The 22,247-nt window shown below is 37.5% G+C and overlaps 1 protein-coding gene across 1 annotated transcript in view; it reads right to left on the bottom strand.

Annotated features, from left to right (window-relative positions):
- The window catches only part of LOC140244054 (integrin alpha-8-like), a 69,774-nt gene that overhangs the window by 19,110 nt on the left and 28,417 nt on the right, over positions 1-22,247 (bottom strand). Inside the window, exons 2-10 of the mRNA XM_072323705.1 lie at positions 21,217-21,350; positions 19,320-19,417; positions 17,620-17,758; positions 14,552-14,616; positions 11,392-11,434; positions 9,514-9,597; positions 4,499-4,587; positions 2,754-2,860; positions 2,281-2,383 (exon numbers count right to left, since the gene is read on the bottom strand). Coding sequence (XP_072179806.1) covers positions 2,281-2,383; positions 2,754-2,860; positions 4,499-4,587; positions 9,514-9,597; positions 11,392-11,434; positions 14,552-14,616; positions 17,620-17,758; positions 19,320-19,417; positions 21,217-21,350 — 862 coding nt within the window. The remainder of the gene's footprint in view (positions 1-2,280; positions 2,384-2,753; positions 2,861-4,498; positions 4,588-9,513; positions 9,598-11,391; positions 11,435-14,551; positions 14,617-17,619; positions 17,759-19,319; positions 19,418-21,216; positions 21,351-22,247) is intronic.

The raw sequence follows: 22,247 nt of genomic DNA, 5'->3' as shown, positions 1-22,247 counted from the left end.
GTTCCAGTAAATTTCCTCATCATTACACGGTTTTGATCAAGATAAAGTGACGACGTACAGGGATGAAAAGTAGAATGAATACATAAACTAATCGGAAGGAAAAAGGCGAAGCATTCCCTTTAAAAAAAAAAAGGTCTCCTTTCTCATGTACCTTCACTGGTCTTTATTATATATATATATATATATATATATATATATATATATATATATATATATATATATATATATATATATATATATATATATATATATAATATATACATATACATATATATATAATATATATATATATATTCATATATTCTTATTTTTTTTCATGGACAAAAAGTTCCCGAATAACTTCATCAAGTTAACCGGTTTATTACGACAGTTTGAAACCTCCTCTGACTTTGTTCAATGATGTACAAGGTTCCCTACGTCACAGACTTAATTAAAGGGATCATACTTTGACAAGGCACAAGTGGGTCTAAAGGAGAGTGCCACCAGGAAATGTCATTTGATATTCAAGCTTGAGTAGAAAGCTCTTTAAACGAGAAACTCTCCATGAATCATTGTTGCTGATTCCCCTGTACGTTTTCATTCATCTCATTTTCACTTCATAGAAGTTTAAAAATCGCCAATTGTATGTGAACTGTGGGAACCACACTTTAAGGGTCCAGTATACCTTTTGGAGCAGTGATTAAAATTTTTTTTTTTCTCGAGATATCCCATTTGATGCATATGTGATATGTGTAGGCAGTTGTATCACAAACATCCTACCATGTATATTTTTCTCAATGAAGTCTAAAATAAAAGGAGATATCACTCTTTTTCTCAATAAATCATAACTGCACACGGTTTAGTCAAAACACATGTTTGTTGTAACTACTGTTCACATTTTGTATGTTTAGCAATGCATACCATTAATTATACGGATTCAATTTTTTACATTGGTCGTTTCTATCCCTAACTCACATTTTAGAACTATTTTGAAGCACTGAAGCTGGGTTTTTGTTTCATGTGCAAATGGTAAATTATCCCTCTAATAAGAAACTCAATCCATGTGGTCAAATTCAGTTCGGTTTAAGGAAATGAATTCTGGTGCCTAGAATCAAAATAAATCAATGGACTAAAAGGGTAAGTTTTACCGAATTTGGAACTTTCCATGAATGATATATTTACACTTTTATTTTCACTTGCTATTTAAGGACGTAAAGTGCATGTAGATCAACACAGGGATGACGGCACCTTAAAGCACTCGATGCCCCATCGTTGCCGATTTCCCATCAGTACCTTTTTCATTCATCTCATTTGCACTCCACAGAAGTTTGAAATCACCAGTTGTACTATGTACAGTATGTGAACTGTGGGAAATACATTTTGATAAGAAACTCAATCCATGTGTTTAAGTTAAGCTCGGTGAAAAGAAATGAAATCTAGCGCCCAGAATTAAAATACATTAATGGACAAATAGGGAAAGTTTAAGTTTGGAAGTTTCCCTTATGACATTTTACACTTTCGTTTTCAGTTGCTTTAGGACAAGTTCACATTCCTGTACATGTGGATTGAGTAAATGAAGCACTATTAGTAGAACATATCAGCGAGAGTTTGAGGAAAATCGGACAATCCGTTCAAAAGCTATGAATTTTTGAAGTTTCTGCTCAGTCGCGGCTGAATGAGAAGACTACTATAGCTTGTGATGTCACATGTGTACAACGATTTGAAGAAAGAATAAAGAAAATTCAACATATTTCCACTTTTCTCTTATAACAAAAGAACACTCGACTTTTCTCTTTCAGAAGGTAGGGGGAATAATATTTCCCTTACGATACGTCAGTAACAAGTCGAAGAAATATGCACTTTATTCAAAAAGTAAGGTTTTGTGATATTCTTTTTTTATTTTCCTTATATCGTTGTACGCATGTGACATCATACACTGTAGTAGTCTTCTTTTCCAGCAGTGACTGCGCAGATACTTTAACAATTCATAACTTTGGAACGGATTGTCAGATTTCCCCCAAACTTTCACTGATGTGTTCTACTAATATCGTTGCATTCACTCAATCCACATGTATATGAAGGTGGACTTGTCCTTTAAGTTTCCATTTTGACATGTCTACACTTTCACTTTCACTTGGATTTTAAGGACGTAAAGAGCATGTATGTCAAAGCAGGGATGACGGCAGGTGAAAGAATGCTTTTCCTACGATGTGACATGAAGGGCAACTAAATAATGGGAATTAAACACCGACTAATCCGAGCAGCACGAATGAGGAGAGGTTATGCGGTTGGTATACTCACGGCCCCGTCGTTGTAGAAGATGTAGACCTTGCCGATCTCCCATCCGTCGGTGGTCTTCTCCTCGTCGATGAAGAACGGGGCTCCGATGGCGATGTCGTTGAATCTGAGGCGGGAAAAAAGTAGGCATGCTTAGTCAGTCATGGCAACAAGCATGATCATGACGTTATGAACATTATAAATATTCATTGGTGATGTAGACCATTTGTGACGTGAGAAGTTTGTATTGTTTAGTTTGAGTGCGGACCATGACTTATATATTATATATTTTATATATATTTTTATTTTTTTTACAGGTATTTCTGTGTGTCTGTGTATATGATTGAATGTCGTCAAGTGTGAGGTATTATGACGTCATCATCATGTCGGGATATAATCATTTCCGCTGCTGAATGAAAGGACATGGTAACTGTTGCTTGAAGAGTGGTTGAAGAAGTATCTGTTCGACCATGTTGACTGTAATTACATGTACCTACCCGTCACTGTTGAGGTCCGAAACGGCTATAGACTGGCCGAAGTACGCCCCCACCTGCGTGCCCGTCAGGTTGAGGTACGCCGTCAACGAGGCGTCATAAATGGATACCTTGTAAGGATAAAAGAAGAATTAGAAGATGAACATACGTTGTGTGTTGCTTGAAGGTTTGCATGGTGAAGTTAATTAGGAAGAAAGATTTGCGGTGACACCATGTGTATGTAGTCCTTAACCGGGTCGTTGTTTGGCAGAAGAGCCTAGAAAGAGGAGAAACGAAGAGGGAAGCGACATATGGGGGTTGTGAGGAGGGCAAAAAGTGAAGAGTGGGAGACAGTAGTGGGCTAGAAGTTGAAGTTGCACTAATGGAGACAGTAGAGAAAGGAACACAGAGAGTGGTAAGGAAGAATAGTGTGAGAATCAAGTAAGATGTTCGGACATCGTTAGAAGGGGAAAGATGAAATAGAAGGGAAGAGGAAGAGGAAGGAGTTGAATGTTGGAGTATCATGGAGATAGGGGAGAGCAGTGAAGATTCATGAAACCAAGAGGAGAGCGAAGTCGGCGAACAGAGTGGCTATGGAATGCGAATCAATGGAGAAAGGACGAATAATCCCTCGAAGGAGGAAGGAGAAAGTAGAGGATAGATGAGAATATGAGGAGAGAAGGGAGAGAGAGAGTGAGAGAGAGGGGGGGGGGACAATGATAAGTACGATTTCTTCTTCTTATCATTGTCCCCCCCCCCCCTCTCTCTCTCTCCCTTCTCTCCTCATATTCTCATCTATCCTCTACTTACCCCTCCTTCGAAGGATTATTCGTCCTTTCTCCATTGATTCGCATTCCATAGCCACTCTGTTCGCCGACTTCGCTCTCCTCTTGGTTTCATGAATCTTCACTGCTCTCCCCTATCTCCATGATACTCCAACATTCAACTCCTTCCTCTTCCTCTTCCCTTCTATCTTTCCCCTTCTAACGATGTCCGAACATCTTACTTGATTCTCACACTATTCTTCCTTACCACTCTCTGTGTTCCTTTCTCTACTGTCTCCATTAGTGCAACTTCAACTTCTAGCCCACTACTGTCTCCCACTCTTCACTTTTTGCCCTCCTCACAACCCCCATATGTCGCTTCCCTCTTCGTTTCTCCTCTTTCTAGGCTCTTCTGCCAAACAACGATCCGGTTAAGGACCACATACACATGGTGTCACCGCAAATCTTTCTTCCGAACATACGTTGGTTTCCCACGCCTTTTTATTTTTTTCGAAAGTGAGAGGGATTTTAATCTTAATTTTGTAAGTTCCCACACCGGATTCGATACATCAATTAACACAAATACAAACATCACGCTCATTTACAAAATAGCCTCGTTAATATCATAGTGTGTTTTTTTCTTATACTTTGATAATAGCAATCTTGAAATTCCCCTCTCGTTACAATATAAAACAAGATTATGTTCTATTTAGGCACGGAGCAAAACACCGTGAATGCTTCCCTCTTTATCAAAAGCAGGAGGAATTTAGATTTCGCTTTTTTAGGTTCTCGGGCCGGATTTGATACATGCATTATGAGTGAGCTAGTCACATCAGTCTTCTTCATTTTCGTCTTCTTTATTGAATTCAACTTCTTCTTCATCTTGTCATCCTCCTTCCCAGAACGACTATCCCGTTGAGATTCAAAGTTGCTTGATGTGTCTTTGGCCACCAATCAAGCCAGAAGTGTTACACCAATCACACTGGTAGGGTATTATATACTTACCATGCCCGCCAGATCGTTGGCCCGAGGGATACCGATCGCATACTCTGGCCGAGAATCGCCCTTGAAGTCCCCGAATGAAACTGCATATCCTTTGGAAACCAAGCAGAATGGCAACCGGGAGTCAATTCTTTGAACAACTGTCTTGCCACGTGTTGTTGGAAAATTGTTCTTTTCTTTGAAGTATCCATTTGCTTAACCTATGTTAGTAGGTTTTTTTTTTTGTCCACAATATCAATAATTGATTGCAACGTAAACTAAAACAACTACAAAAACAGCATTCTTACTTCAGGTGTCCTTTAACTCATCAACCTGAATGCCAGAAATCAATTTATAGTTTGGTGCCATATAATTATTTTGTTACCATTCACTGTTAGTGTGTCAGAATGACAATTCGTTTTCATTCTAGTCATTTGTATACTTCTGTGTAATTGGTCGTTTCCGTTGTAGACTGTGTTTTTTTTTTAAATTGGCAATATTATTCGTTTCTATTTTACTTTTGTGCAGACTTGATATATCAAGCCGGCTCCGTCAAACTTCATGGAATGCAAAATATACAGAGACATTCAGTGTTGCCAATTTGGCGATTTGATAAAACGAAATCATCTGCAGCAGAATTCCCCCAGGACTTAGTCAAGGATGATCATGACGCGGCCCTCTAGATCCATACAGTCGTGATGATCATAATTTATTATCACCACGATTGATAACTGCAAATCAAATGCATTGAGGGTACGCTTGTTATACAGTGCACTCCCGTTGTAGCGATCGCGGTTATAACAAAATTGTCGTTACAACGAAGTAAAAATCCAGGTCCCAAAGTTATCATCTGTACATCTTTTTAAACTCTATTGTTCCGCTTTAATGAAATTTGGATAACAGAGTAACGAAAGAAAACTGTCGATCCCGAAGACTTCTTTTTCACGGGAGTCACCTTGAGTATCAGGAGAACGATGTAGAAAAAATATAATCATAAAGGGAAATTCCCCAAAAATAATTCCAGCTGGGACATCTGAAGAACACTTGACCTCGTTCGACACACATGACCTTATCAGACATTTTTTCCCCTTACAGCGTTCTACGACTGTGACAGCATGGTTAGTTCACGTCCAGAGAGTGCGTGCGTGCGTGTGTGAGCATGTGTGTGTGTGTGTGTGTGTGTGTGTGTGTGTGTGTGTGTGTGTGCGTGTGCGTGTGTGTGTGTGTGTGTGTGTGTGTGTGTGTGTGTGTGTGTAACGGTGTAGTCCCGCCAAATGCAATACCTAGGAATGGGGGGGGGGGGGGAGGTTACTACAATGAGAGAAGGGTTCATGATACACATTAGACAACAAATTATTTTGATCTGTTGTAATTTGTTTGCAGACGAGCAAACACTGAGAGCTTACCAAGTCTGGATATATCGGGCGCGTATAAAGAATTATAATCATTGCTTTCGTGTGCAAATCGGCACGTGTGTAGCACACAAAATGTTCAACAACATTTATACCAACAACAAAATCAACAAACAGCATGATATTACAACTAAGGATATTTTTGCAATTGTTTTACTAGTCTGAAAACGGGAAGTTATACTGGTAGTCTTAACCACATGTCCTAATGCGAGCAAATTGCGTGCTAAAAGAAGATTATAGCGGATGTGGATCGAGAAATTATTACTACTGTGGCGTGCCGCGCTGCCGTCACACACTTGCTTGAATCTGACAGATAACAAAGACTTGAAACAAGAGATGTTCTATTCAAGCAATCTGTAGGCAACAATGTAACATGCTTTGAAACGAAGTTTCAAGTTTCTTGGATTCTGGTTTCGAGGTTTTTTTTTTTTTTTCTTCTGTTTTTTCTTTGTGTCAATTTGCAGGGATTGCTTTCTTTTGTCATTATTGTCACCATTATTATCGTTAGATTTACTAGTAGCAGAGGTAGCATTTTGTAGAGCTATACAAAACCCCACATTGAATGCATTATTTTGTCTTTACTGAGGTATATGACAGTGAGAAAGGGAGAGATAGAGGCTGAAGGAGGAGACTAAGGGTGAGGATGGGAGGTCATCCCACGAGACCGCGTCGTACGGCCCACAAGTTCGACAGAATCATACAGTCCATGAGCTTAAGACCAGGCAAATGAGGCCCAAGAATTCGATACGAGGCAAACAAGGCCCAAGAGTCCGACACTAAGCAAAAGAAAAAAAAAAGGCCCACGAGACCGACATTACATCACTGATGGGCTTAATGTGTCGGTCTCGTATGCTTTTATTGCTGAGTGACGAGCTCATGCGCCTTATTTACCTATAGTATCAAGCTCATATGGGCTGTATGACTCATAACGAAGTGTGTGTAGATATACATGACGTAAATGTCTAAACTTGTGGCAAGAAACCCCATTTAAAAGAATGCTGTCTAATAGTATGTCTTTGTTGGATGAGCAATGACAACTGACAGTCACGAAAGGGGATTTGTTGTTATAAACTAAAAGCCACTGAAAACTGTCTGAAAGCAATGTCGAAAGCAATCAGCTGGCAATAGTGATAAATCAAGGGCGATTTGAACAAGAATACATTCGACCAAGTGTTAGCAGTGACAGGAAGAACGCGAACGACAACAATCATGACAACGAATCGGGCAAACGGATATGTAGAAGGAAATCATAATATTATGTAGAAAACTGTGCCAATGCGTATATTAGGCGCGTTTCTCCACTCATATCGTTTAAAGAAAAGACTCGCAGCACACATTGCTCACGCTGTCAGTCTGAAAAAGTTTCAGTATCGAAAGCTGAATTAAAATGAAAGGGTTAAACACATAATAAGAATTATAATTATGCCTCAATTGAATGGTTGTAGGCTCCTGGACAAAAGACGGTCACCAACTGAACGATATTGCAAACACAAAATGAGCTCTCAGACCGGTTATAGAACATTCGTTACTATGCTGATTACGTTACAATTCTGAATTATGTCGTTAAGTATCATAGTAATATTATGACATGACATTCCACTCTATAGTAATGTTGGCTACTCATGTGAAAGGGAGAATGACACCGAATTATATTACATACACGGGTTGAGTAACTTGATGCGGCAATATTAGTAGAACCCATCAGTGACAATTTGACAAAAATCGAACAATCGATTAAAACGTTATGAAAATATACCTGAAATATAAATGGGATATTGTACAGACGCTAATTATGCATTTGACGTGCATATTGGCTAGAATGGCGCACGAATGAGCACGTAGGAATACTATTAACTATTGTTTTGGTATTCAATGTGACGTGTATTTATGACATTGATTTATAACATACTGATTTTTAACACGGAATTTCACCGTGCCAGAATCAAAAGTATAGTTCACGACTTTGAACTACAACGTGCATACACGAAATCAGTAAATGTCACATGGTACCAATTTCATTAACCACAAATCTTGTTGTAAATAATTATGTGACCCTGCACCACAAAACACTCAAAAAGTCGCCAGACATGGATTCTTAGTTAAGGGCAGATTATGAAAGAGCAGACTCTGAGCTTTAAAATGATGTATAACTCAATTCAAATGGATTCTCCTAACCTATATAAATATTGGAAAGAAAGCACATACTCTGGAAAAGTTTGAACTGAGAAAAGAGGCTGTGAAGTTCAGGGTCTATTCAAGTGCCTAATCTTTATTAAGCCGTGCTACCCGTGCCATGAATGGGACAAAAACCTTGATAAAAACCATTGTAGCAACAACAATGAAGGGATTATCAAATGAAGTTGAAAGTGAGCATGCTTCATTGACACATTCTGTTCATAATAAATGTCAACTTTCAAAGCAGTAGCATCATCACTTCAAAAGTTATTAGAGTTGAAAGTGAAGAGTGTGCAAAGGATTTTCAAGAAATGAAAAGGGGCCTCTAAGAAAAACCTGATCACACTATACTTTACCGAAAAAGGGGTTGTAGAAAAGCTGCTGAAAACCCGCTTTCCCATTCAATTTATGATCCCAAACTTAGGGATAATGTAGAAGAAGAATAGCTCTTTCAGAAAATATGGAAAAGTCAAAACTGACTCGGTTGACCTGTTTCACCTTTCTTGAGTTTGTTTGTTTTGTGATGCACGGTCACCATAGTATTTTACTAGATACATATAGGATCATAGACGATATAGTGTAGTTGATGCAATGATGAACTCATGCAACACGTTTTCTTTTCTAATCTTGTACGCCCGTCCCTTTCTATTGCGAAGTCGTAAGCACTGATAAGGTGATGATATAGCCTCTCCTACTTTGTTTAAAGGTAGTTGCGACGATTATATTACCTATTCCGATATGAACCTTGTCAGTTGCATAACTACCTTGCTCTGCATCTTTTTGCATGAAACTTTTGTCAATTTGTCAAAATGTATAACGCTTGTTCTCATCCTAGCCGTAAGCACAAGGAAAAGAAAATCACGCCATCAGTGGGATAATACGCTAATGATCCATTGCCCATGGTCTAAAAAAAAACGTAGGGCCTACATATTATAAACACACATACAAACACACACACACACACACGCACACGCACACGCACACACACACACACATATATAAATGTATATATATATATATATATATATATATATATATATATATATATATACATATAGTATGGTGGTAGAAAACCACACAAACGAACAAGGAAACCAAACCAAACCTAACAAACGGATGCTTCTGGAACACCGGAAGTGTATACATGATGTATGTTGGCCAAAGTGACCTTACGCAATCCCACTCAACGTACCGCAGCTGACAGATTGAGACAAACAAATAAACATACGAACCGATTTTTTTTTTTCAATGTGTAATGTGAATCCAACACGCAAAGATTCAAGATTAAACAGCAGACGACATCGCGTCAACCTTGAGTCAATATGCCCGATGACTATGAAGGAAAAACAAACGAGCAAACAATCATACAAACATACCAACAAACAAACAAACGCCTATGCATTATTTGACCAATGAGGGCTCATTTCTACGATGATAGGTTTCAAGTCTTACCTCTGTAACTGTCGTCGAACTGTAGAGGCCCTTCATTAGTGTGTCGCTCGCCTTGAAGATCAGTATTTACCAACCAGATCTGACCTGTGATAAAGAAAATAAAAGAACCACAACAGTCAGTTTGATCCCAGAAAAAAAAAAAGTGGCTGCTTAATTTTCGTTGTTGTTCGTCGTTCTAAGTTTTAAAGGGAGGAGTCGCTGCTGGAAAGAACACAGTGTTTCACAGTGTGATACACAATGTGATACACAGTGTGAACAGATTGTGAAACACAGTGTGAACAGATCACGAACACAGTGTAAAATCTCTTAAAACTGTTAAATTCGAGCGTTTTAACATTGTGAACACATTGTGAATCATCAATTCACATTGTGAAACAGAATATTACTGTGTGAATTCTATGTAAAAAACCAAACCACAGTGTGAAATCATCTTCACACTGTTAAAATTCGAGCGTTTTCACAGAGCCAACTATACATGGTGAACACATGCACTGTCAGACACTGTGTTCTTTCCAGCAGAGGTTAAGCAATGCTTTCATGATTTTATGAGTTGAGATTTATTTTAATGATGCTTCATTACTGACATTAGCATAAGTGATCTCAACACGTGTTATCCACACACACACACACACACACACACACACACACACACACACACACAAACACACACAAATAGACTTACGTAATCACGTCACTGTTCAGATATTGTATAACAACTTTTTAAAATTCTTTTGTAAGAATTATACACCTTTTAAATTCTTTTGAATAATACTCCTTTAACTCACTTCCCCCGGCCAATCTTTATATGAGTGCCTCTTCCCTCTTCAATCTTAATACTCTGTCGTTCAACCGCAGTCCTTCCTTCGAGTATATCTTGATAATGGGAACTACATCTAGCGACTCACAGGATACACATACTTCCTGTTGTCTAAAATCAACATTGTACCATTTAGCAGCTGTTAAAACGTACACCTAAATTGTAGAACGAGTTATGTGCAAAATGGTATCACATCAAACCACATGATTATCGATAGTTTAGGCCTTCGATCTGTAAAAAATAAAGTGGACCAAATCGATCCCCGTCACTGATTTGAACGTACCATATAACATCGTATATACTAAAGTAAATCTGGGAATATACAGTTTGTATGTAATTAGCCATATCATGTAATTAAGAACTAACTGAGCATGGTTGAGAGGCTTAAATCATAATTATGCATTTACAAATACACCACATTCGGAGGCTGGATATCAGGCTGTCTTTTAAATTTACGGGGTCTACATTAAAACGTAATGTACACCTCGTTTTGTTTTCGGCGTAAATTCAGGAAACACGTTAAGTTTGTAAGTGATGAAACGGTGTTCTCTTTTTAAGGACCATAATATAGTAAATTATCCCATCCCCCATAGCATGCACATACCTCCAGTTGCGTCACTCTGCCGGTCACTGGTATCACAAATATCTATGATGCCAAGGAATTATGACTTGTAATCACTCCCCCCTCCCCCCCCCCCGCCCCATATTGTTCCTCATCACTTGAAAATTGGTTTACATGTAATCAGCATCTTTACGTGTCAGACGTGTCAGACGTGCATGGCGTAACAATTTCTGTTAAGTATCTAGTATACAAAACTAGAAAACAAAACAGACACCATCAACTCAAAAGTGTGATTTAATGTTTGTCATTCATACTTTACAGCTATTCCCTGCAAAATTACACTACAAATATAGGCAGTGAAAGAGAAAACATGAGAAAACTATACAGTGACTCATGTCAGTGGTGTCTAAAGAAGCTGTTCGAAGTGAAAGCTAGACTATTCGAAAACATTGGTGTGTTATAATTATTATAGGGACCAAGGAGGGACAGACGATCTCACCTTGCCAAAAGAAACTTCCTGGAGCCCCAAGCAGTATTTCATCCTGTGGCGGGAAACATGAGATTTATGGAACTTTTTAGTACAATATACGAACAGAACAAGACTAAACCATTATGTAAACTAACACATTCTGACATCAGAGAGAGAAAGAGAGAGAGATGAAGGGGGGGGGGGGGGAGGCACTCCAGAAAATCATATCCTTGAAAAACAATCCAAATTACAATTTTTGCAGATGAGTTCTTGTCAAAACAGTCTTCCAACTAATTTCCTCACTTCACCGCAGTAATGACGGAAAAAAACCCCATGGAAACATCTTCTTCCCAACAAATGAAAACAAAAAACATGTCCTTGCTGACAAAAATGTACTAGTACTAGAATTCTTATGCGTACACGTAAAAGACAAGTATAATAATTCAACACTGCTATATCAGAACACGTTATATCTATAAAAATACTTCGTCACGATATAAGATAGCGAAATGCACATGACTATATTTCAAGGTGGAATACGAGACTTCCGGATATTAGCCCGTTCTGTCAACATACAAAGATGACACCCTCAATAACAGATACAATACACGGCTAGCTGAAAAATCATACCCTCACTTTTTAACAAAGCGTGGTATAATTTAGGGGCAACGTTTTACAAAGGATGGGGCAGGAAAAAAAATGGTTTATCAACAACCAGCGGGCACTCGTACGTAGCGTACAGACCCGATCGCTAGCGAAGATTTTTTCTTTTTTTAACATTCGGAAGGGAGATTACTGAATTCGATCCAGTTATACAAATCAATGGTCGATGCGACCTCGCACAAACGTTGAATAACTGTCAGTTAAAAGGCTTCACGCATGCGAACACTCAGAGAAACGCAGATAATGGCTACACACACGAATCAGACAAGACAGTCAAGTCATTTCCTAATCCACTCACTGCTTTGAACAGTGATCCCACCTTTGCTAGCACTTATTCGGCAGCTAGAACCCCATTCCCCTTTTATCACTGTGATTGTTACAACTCTTGGAGTAATTCATGTCAAGAATGAGAATCAAGTTGCAAAAAAAAAGAAGAAAACTTAGACTCTTTTGTATTCAAAGCAATTGGAAACCTAATAAGGCAACGACACTATTACTTCATCCTCTTTGCACAATCAATTAATGTCACCAAAACGTAAAAAAAAACCAAAAAACACCACACACACAACAACCAAGATTCCATTCTTCTGAGTGTCATGTTGTCCATAAGAAAATTGCTTAATGTTCAGTTGGTGTGATTTCACTTTATTAAAGTTATTTTTTTAAACGGAGTGGATTAACGTTGATAAACAGAGAAAAGAGCAGAGGAACCACACACACACACATACACAAACGCAAACACACAATTTAGTGAAAGTAATTTGATTTACTAGAATTTAGATTGAATCAAATTAAAAACAAACTGAATCAATTCTATTTCGGAAATGTAGAAGAAAACATAATTATTTCAATTTAGTAAAATTTGTCATAATGCTTGATAGTTTTTAGTAGCCACTATCCATTTAAACTACGGCAATTTTTCTTTTCTGATTATGTCCAAATGGACGTTTTTTGTTATTGTTTTTGTTTTTACAAATTAACTGATTTATACTGATGCACGCCTGGAAACCCATTGATTTCAGTATACTTTGTTGAATTGATTTATTTCAATTATTATTTTGTGTTATCTCATAAATCATTTTTCTGTAAATATCCACTGATCTCAATATACTATTTTCTTTGCTGAATAATTATTGATTGACTCTAGTTATTATTTCACATGTCTCATTTTTCATTTATGTAAATACTGTAAATGGACTGATTTTTTTTTCCTACTTTGTTTTCACAGAGACTTATGTGATTTTCATCCACGGTTGTCCCCAATACCCCACAGGGAGCGACAATTGATATTAATACAATATTCATTGTCATTGTCATTCTCTCACACACATACGCACACACACACACACACACACACACATACGCACACACACACACACACACACACACTTACACACACAGAGCAGCTGGTCTGCATTATACATCGACATGCTCCTGGTAATTAGTAGAAGAAAGTGAACTTATACGACTTGGATGCACACGGATGCATTTTGTTTGGTGATAATCATGCATTGTTCCACATGGATTATAGATAACAAGGATGTGGAGTTCTCTCTCTCTCTCTCTCTCTTTATTTGCTTACCTGTGTGTACATAGTCACTGATAGTCAGTGGCGAGTGCAAGAAAATACCTCTGATTTCCTGTTACGGTTCCGCAAAAACCATCAACCCTTTACCACATTTCTAACTTACGACTACAGTTGTGGATGTAAAACATATCACCCAATAAACTATGTACTGAGTTAGAATAATCATATAGTCCTTGCGTACGGTAATGGTACGGAACTGCGCCGGACAAGACTTAATTCGATGTTTTCCTAGATTTGTGCGAGGGTGTTGCCGTGGTGTAGCTATAACCTTTCATCCAGGAACCAAAAGGAACCGTGAAATCGTATGGATTTGGTCTTTGATAACAAGAAAACAACATGTGACAAAGGGGGGAAAAGCAACTAAAATAGAATATTGAAATTTAAGGCTGACTATTCTTACAATATATTTATCGGCCAGATTCTACATGGCCAAAGGTCAGCGCCATGTATAGGCCTACTTAAGTATGCTCACATGAATTGTTCATGTCAATATAGTTATTGTATCCTTTATTGAATAGTTTATGTTCATTAATATCCACTGATGCATTAATTTGCATAGTATTCATTCATCTATCTATTTATCTATCTATCTGTCTTTCTATCTTTTTATTCATCAATCAAAATATGCTTGTAAGAATTGTTCTTATCAAATGTATTATATCATTAATTGAATAGTTTATGTTCATGAATTTTATCTACCGATACATCAATTTACATATTTATTTATCTATCTATCTATCTATCTATCTATCCATTTATAGCTTCCAATCAATCTATGAATATATCTATATGTTTGTCTGTCTGTCTATCTATCCATCTACCTGTCTATATACCTCTTAAGCACCCTACGTAGTTATGCTGCTACCTGATAACCCAACTTGATCATTCAGAAGCTTACAAATTTTCCGCCATTATTTCTCAAATATACACTCCTTTTACCTGCGTGATATCTGCAGACAGTCCGGCTTCGCAATGCGAAATCCCAAATACACTCTGTTGACTTTCTGTACGGTGTAAATGAAGAAAAGAGAGATATTATTTTTTTTTCCATTGGAAATCATAAAAGCAATCACAACCTTAACCCTACAGTAGTAGTAGTAGTAGTAGTAGTAGTAGTAGTAGTAGTAGTAGTAGTAGTAGCAGCAGCAGTAAGGGTGGCAGTAGTATTTTATTGTTGGCCTACTACCACTATTATCATTGCTATACTAACGACAATTTTAACAACAACAACGATAGTAATGAAAGCAAGTTTTAAAATGTGACTGTCAATGACTGTACGATGGGTTTGAAAAAGTGATGGATGTCACCGCTACTATAACTAATATCAACATTATAATGTGTGACCCTGCATCACAAAACCAACAAAAAGTTGCCAGTCATGGATTTTTAGTTAAGAGCAGATTCTGAAAGAACAGACTTTAAGCTTTAACACGATGTATAACTCAATTCAAGCGAACTCTCCTAACCTATCCTAATATTGGAAAGAAAGCTCACACTCCGGAAAGTGTGAACTGAGAAAAGAGGCTCTCTGAAGTACAGAGTCTATTCAAGTGCTTGATCTTTAACCAAGCCGTGCTATCTATTCAACGCAGTAGCATCATTCTTTCTGAAGTTATTGGAGTTGAAAGTGAAGAGTATGGACAGGATTTTTAAGAAATTAAAAGAGGGCTCTATGAGAAACACCCAGTCACACCATTCCACTAAAAAGTGTTCGAGAAAAACTGCCGAAAACACAAGTTCCTGTTTGTTTTATGATCCCAAACTTTAGTATAATGTAGAAGAAGACTTGCTTTTACAGAAAATATGAAAAACCTCAAGATTGGCTGGGTTGACCCATTTCACCTATTTTCAGTTCTAACACAAAATCAGTGCATGCGACTTTTTGTTGGTTTTGTGATGCACATTCATATATATATATATATATATATGTATATATATATATATATATATATATATATATATATATATATATGTATATATATATAATGTACATTTGAGACGTGGTGGGCAACGAACATTTAACATTCACAAGGAATCTTGAAAAAAAAGCAACGGCAATTCCCCTAAATTCGGGTTGAAATGATTATCATGATATAAGACTATGCGTTTGTGCGTGTGTGCTATCTTCGATTGCACCCTATTTCCTATGGATAACCTGATGTAAGCGAAAAGGAAAGCATACTGTTCAAACCTGACAATTACTGGTCGGGTAGTATAACACAGGAAACTAGAGTAACAAAGGGAGCTAGAACATAATTATGCTCGAAATAGAAAGAAACATAAAACGTATACCAGTCAACTTACCATCGTTATAAAATTATTTATTGAGTCATACGAAACTGGACGCATTTATCATCAGTGATTTTAGGTGAGAGATGTAAACTTTAATGAAAAGAAATTATATCTGCACCATCAATCTTACAAATGGATATGTCTCGTCGAAAGTGATCGTTCATTTCATACACTCGGAATACTCTGCCCTTAGTGATCCTAATTATTGATTAACTCTATTATGGCAACTGGGAACTCTAGTGGGACCTCCAGTGGGAGCTATCATTGTGGCTACAGCGAATTAGGAAGGATTTGTAAAATATGCAGTCATAGTTTCAGAAACGCCAGAGCATTGGTTCAAAAAATATTTTCAACTTTAAAATGAAAATCAAATCAAATCAAATCAAATCAAATCAAATCAAATCAGACCAGATCAAATCAAATCAAATCAAATCAAATCAAATCAAATCAAATCAAATCAAACCAAACCAAACCAAACCAAACCAAACCAAATCAAATCAAATCAAATCAAATCAAACCAAACCAAACCAAACCAAACCAAACCAAACCAAACCAAATCAAATCAAATCAAATCAAACCAAACCAAACCAAACCAAACCAAACCAAACCAAACCAAATCAAATCAAATGAGACCAGAAACTGTGCTTTGAATGAACTATGCAATGCAAAATGCATGTTAACTGGTATTGATACATAACACAATGTTCCGTGATCATCACTTACTTGGCCAACAGAGTATAATGTAAATAGGTCTAATTGTGTGTTTCACATAAAGTATTTCAATCATTTTTTAACTATATTTCATTAGAATGCTATGGATACTAAAAACAAACAAACAAGGAAAACTTCAAACGCTGGATTCTGTCAATGTCATCACCCGTCAGTCATTGTTTAATATGATAAAACAAAAGACATCGGAATGCACTTCCTTCCCCCAGACTGAGCATAACTCACATGTATTCCTGTAACGCCTTTTGTTAATCAAAATAGTAGCATGAAAACATGGAAAACATGACAGATGCGTAATCGTTAACATTAATCAACACCCCCTCTTGAAATCCGTGTTTGTGTGCCTTTAACATATTTCAACTAGAAAAGCACTCTGAGAGCGCAGACCTCCGCCAAGCAGCTACTTTCCACCGATGATCTTGCAAAGAGATTTATCTCCACCACTGGGGAAGAGCTCTTTGGGCTTTTCCAGTAACGTACTTTTGTGCGCGTTTGAAAACCTCAAAAATGCGCAGCTTGAACTCCCAAGTTCATTGACCCTACCTGTCAAAATATCAAAAATCCTTCATAAATTCCCCCAAAATTCTCGAATCACTACCAAAATTAATCATTTGTTACTTGTGTCATTCTCAACCTTTCCTGTAAGTTTCATCTAAATCCGTTAACTACTTTTTGAGTTATTTTGCACACGGACAAACAAACAAACAAACCAACAAACAAACCAACGGTAACGAAAACATAATCTCCTCCCTTGGTGGAGGTAATTAACAGTTCAAGGGAGTACGAATTTGTCAGTTTGTAAAAAAAAAAAAAAAATGATAATAAAAGAAGAAGAAGAAGGAAAAGAAGGGAAGATGTTTGGGAAAATTTTCCCTCCCAACTAATATTCATATAAAGCAAGTATAATGTATGTGACCGTCTCAGCCGGCTGCACGGCGTCCGAGAGACTCGCATATCGAGCATGTACGTAATAGTGAGATACTCACGGACTGAAGTTCTACACGGCTCGTACGTCTCGATTTGCGAGAAGTTGTTCCTGGCGACAAAGCACCCGCCAATCGGCTCTCTCTTGGCCGTGGATGCTGACTCGGGGACGATGAACCACGTGTACAGGGGACGACACGCCTTTGAGAGAAGAACAACGGTAACCATAGTAACAGCATTAGATGCGGTGATGGCGCTTTGGGATGATAATAATCTATTTCTTTATACTTTGTCAAAACTTGTTCGGTTGTTGTTTTTTGTTTGTCTGTTTGTTTTTTCTTACCCTTAAAAATAAATGCCTTACATAATCATAATGTTCATTTTCGAGATGAAATCATCTCGACAGTTTAACTCAATTTGCGATTTTACGAGTTCCTGTAAGCCCCTTCCCCTTTTAAATGGTTAACTATACTGATGCTAATTCGGTCATGTCTTTTTCCTCCTTCAAATCCCTATCTTTATCTCTATTTTTAATTTTTTTCCCCATTCATTTTGAACATGGCTAAATTTAACTTCACGACAAAATAGAAATATGCAATGACTGCAAAATGTCACTAGAAGCTATTTCTAGTACAACAAAAGCTGAATGAGAGAAATAAGTGTTTCCCCAAGAACTACACGTATTAGGAACATTTTGTCATGTCATGAGGATTCCCAACGACTTTAGTGATTACCATCTTCTTTTGGGGGCAAAACAAATTTGGATCTTTTAAGGGCAAACGGCATCCAAAGACGTGTACCTCGAGGTCGTTTTATCTGCTTCAAAACCTTTTGCAATCTTCTTTTGACTGCTTAATTTCTGGAAACATTTTCACGAAGTTCTCATGTTGCCAACAGCGAATTCACACATGGCATGTGTCTACTTGAGGCAGAGTTCCACCATAAAATCTCTCTGAATCACAGAGTCGGCGCTTTGTCTCATGCCTTGTAGTATTGGTTGAGGTGAGGATTTAGCTTTGAACGCTTTGCGAGATATTTAGAAACAACTCTATGAAATGTTAACGAGCATACAATTCTAAGGAGAATTTAAATTTTATTAGATGAAAATCGGTTTTGAAATGACTGAGATATCCAAAAATAAGGTAAAAACAAAGAGATCCTGATAAAAGTCCTGGCCTGCCACATTTTACTAGGATTTCTTTTTTTCTTGATATCTCAGTCATTTCAAACCAATTTCCATCAAATAACCTGTGAATTCCTCTATGAATTGCATGTTCTTTCATATTTCATAAGAGGTTTCTCATTGTCTCAGAAAACACACACACACACACACACACACACACACACGAGTTGGAAACCTGCATCCCTCCCTACAGGTAGGAACACAGTGTCCCTCAGTTTTTTTTTCACAGTGTGTTTACAGTGTGTCCAACGACTACGTGAAAACGCTCGAATTTAAAACAGTGTGTAGATTATCTTAGAGGTTTTCTCAGAGTGTTCACATAGTATTGCTCTGTTTTACACTGTGAATTGATGATTCATACGTGTTCACATTGTTAAAACGTTTAAATTTATCAGTGTGAAGAGATTTCACACTGTGTTCACACTGTGTTCACACTGTGTTCTCACTGTGTTTCTCACATTGTGGGACATTGCGTTTTGTTTTGTTTTTTTTTTTGTTTCCAGCAGGGCTATCTGAACCAAAAATGAACCATCCTTTTATGAATGAACGAGCGACTTCATCTTCTATCGACTGACTTACCAACACAACGCCGTCCTCACCGCTGCTCTTCACGGAGGCGCCAAACCACTGGCCCGATTTCGTGGCGACAGCCTCGTTTCGCTCGTTCACATCATTTCCTTTTTTTTTTTTTTGATACGCAAAATGAGATGAAACAAGATGAAAATACTTGATTACCATATCTGACTTTCTAAAATTTCAATTTACTCAATATAAATCTGTTAAACAGCAACTATACCCTTTGGATGTATAATGTTAAAAAAACAACACTTGAGAATCTTTGCGAAAGTAGAAGTAAAATTTATGGCCAAAACATACCTTTTCTTCTTTCGTAAACTATTTTTACTATAGCCGAGGGAAACTAAAAACAAATCAGTCATCGATGGTATCACGATCTAATTATGTCTAACTTTTTTTTTTCGTTTGTTTCTAATTTTAGTTTGAAAATGAGTGCTTTATTTCAAGTTCCACATGGTTAAAACCCGTGCAAATGGACTTTTTTTTTTTTTTTTAGAGCCCACGACTTTTACTGGGAAAGGTGGTTGTCTTTTAATCAAATGCTGCGTCATGTGTAGGATTGCAGATGTAAATTGGTATGGACTCAGAAAGATATTGTATAATAATGAGATTAGATCTAGCATTTCTGGTCTATATAATTTCCAAATGTGGACACTTTTTTTTAATACGTCGTATAATTTCATTCATTGCATTCAGAATATTAAATTTTAGTTCACCATGCTTTCGAAAGCACGTCGCGAAACCCTCTTTATGTTTATCAATATAGGGTATTGTATCTGCATCTGTAGCTGTTTGTGAGAGTGTATGTATACATGTGTTCAGTGTAAGTAACCTTTTCTGTGTCAATGGGGCAAATGTGCACAAATCTCACAAGGAAACTTATGGACAGGTAATTAATGTTTCACGCAGAAGGTTCAAAGTGTGCATAGGTATGTGTAGGGATAGTACCTCTTTTATGTAGGCTAATGATATGAGACGTTTGTGTCTGTGCGTAATTCCATGTTTATAAAACAACATAACACAACAAAATCCAACAAACATTATAGTGGATTGCTGGCATTTAGGATTTCAAATCATTGCCATGGTATTTGTAATCATTGCATGTTTCCAACGGACCAAGTTTTACAACAAGACAGAAAATACTGCAGGAAAATTTAATGGAGATCATGACGGTTAAAGGGGATGGCTAGTAACTGATCAGTGGGAATCAGTGGGAATGCTGGAGGATGATTGTTCCAGTCCTTGTGGGATTCATTTAAGAGCACATTCAATTTCTATTGTTGTGTGAAAATTATTTGCTTCAGAATGGTCTCATATTCAAGTAATGTGCAGTTTAATGCTTCTAGATTAGCATGCCTGTACAGTGACGGGGCCTTAAACTGCACATTATTTGAATATGAGACCATTCTGAAGGAAATGATTTATATACATTTATATACATTTATATAACGTACTCTTAAATTAATCCCACAAGGATTGGAACAATCATCACCCAGCATTCCCATTGATTCCCACTGATCAATTACTAGCTATCCCCTTTAACTGTCAAAATGATATAGTTGGCAGAGATCGAGTAGCTCGTCATAAACTAGATCTAACCAGCTCAAAGAGAGGCAATACTTCGTTTCCTGACATTAACAAGTCTTTACGTGCACACGCTCCTTGCAAACACTTGAACATTATTTTTTTATTATTATTATTATTACGGTAGAAGACGATGGCGCGATAGTCACTGATAGTGTTTGCGAAAATTCTAAACCTCTAAGATTATTTCCCTGAAACCTTAACCGGTGAGCGGGTCTATTTATGAAACATTTCTTTCGCCGCAAGAGCGTGAGATGATACAAAGGATTTCAAAGAAGGGTCAGTGGGTCATTGGACACTGCTGGACTCTGGTCACCTTGATCGTTAAATTGGCTGAGCTCCCTGCATGGGCTTGGATTGTCGTACGGAGTGACGGGACATTGGAAGAGGGCGCCCCCTCTGTCAACATCCGGGTCTGCTGTTTGATGTTTTGGCGCCCCGACAAGCATCCTGGATGCAAAGACGAGTGAAGAAAAAAACAAGATTAAAAACATGCAATAAAAGGGAGATGAAGAAAAGAAGAAGAAGAAAAAAAAAAACAGCAAAACGTAGGCAGGTGACAATCACGTTTTATACTAATGAAATGAGCTTGGATGAAAGGGCGACTTTATTCGAGTCTGAGGTATGAGTTAGGAAAAGAGGAGAAATTGCAAAACAATTCCTGAAGTATAGTTCGAAATCATGAACCTCCTGAGACATTATTGGTCCGTCTTGTAAATGTATCATTTTCATTTTTCTCAAAATCGGAGCTCCACGGTCCCCTGCTGTTTCTTGCATCATAGACCCGTGCGTTAGGAAAGTGATAACGTGATTTTACGTGTGCGTGTGTGAGTATGTGTAGGGTTGTGTGATCGTATGTGTGGATATAATTATTTTATGTGCCTAAAAAAAGTATAGTACAGGCAATATGGTCGCCTATGCCGTCTCTCTCTTGCAGTAAGTTCTTAAAATAACTAATCCGCACAAGCATGAACAGTCTGACCAGATTTGGAAGAGTCGTTCAAGAGGAGGCGTTAACCACATTACGCTAATTTGCGCCTCACAATGAATAATTTGGTGTTAATAACTGACAGACAGTAAGACGACCTGCCCTAACGGTGAAAGCGAACTATCAGCGCACATTACCAGATACAATGTAGGTTATTTGAGGAACAGAATCAATTTCCAGAAAAGCAACAAGAACATAAAGAGAAACAAACTGAAATGTGCTTGAGGAAGGATTATACTTGGTGCATTCTGGAAAACGTACTAAACGTCTTTTAACTGAGCGTATTACTTGCATGAAGGAACAATATTCTGTGCATTGTACATGTAGTACCGGTACTTTGTAAAGAGAAAATCGTTAAC

The sequence above is a fragment of the Diadema setosum genome, chromosome 20 (genome assembly GCF_964275005.1).
Source record: "Diadema setosum chromosome 20, eeDiaSeto1, whole genome shotgun sequence".
NCBI lineage: Eukaryota > Metazoa > Echinodermata > Echinoidea > Diadematoida > Diadematidae > Diadema > Diadema setosum.
Note: the sequence above shows the minus strand (reverse complement) of the source record. Positions and strands in the feature narration are given on the sequence as shown.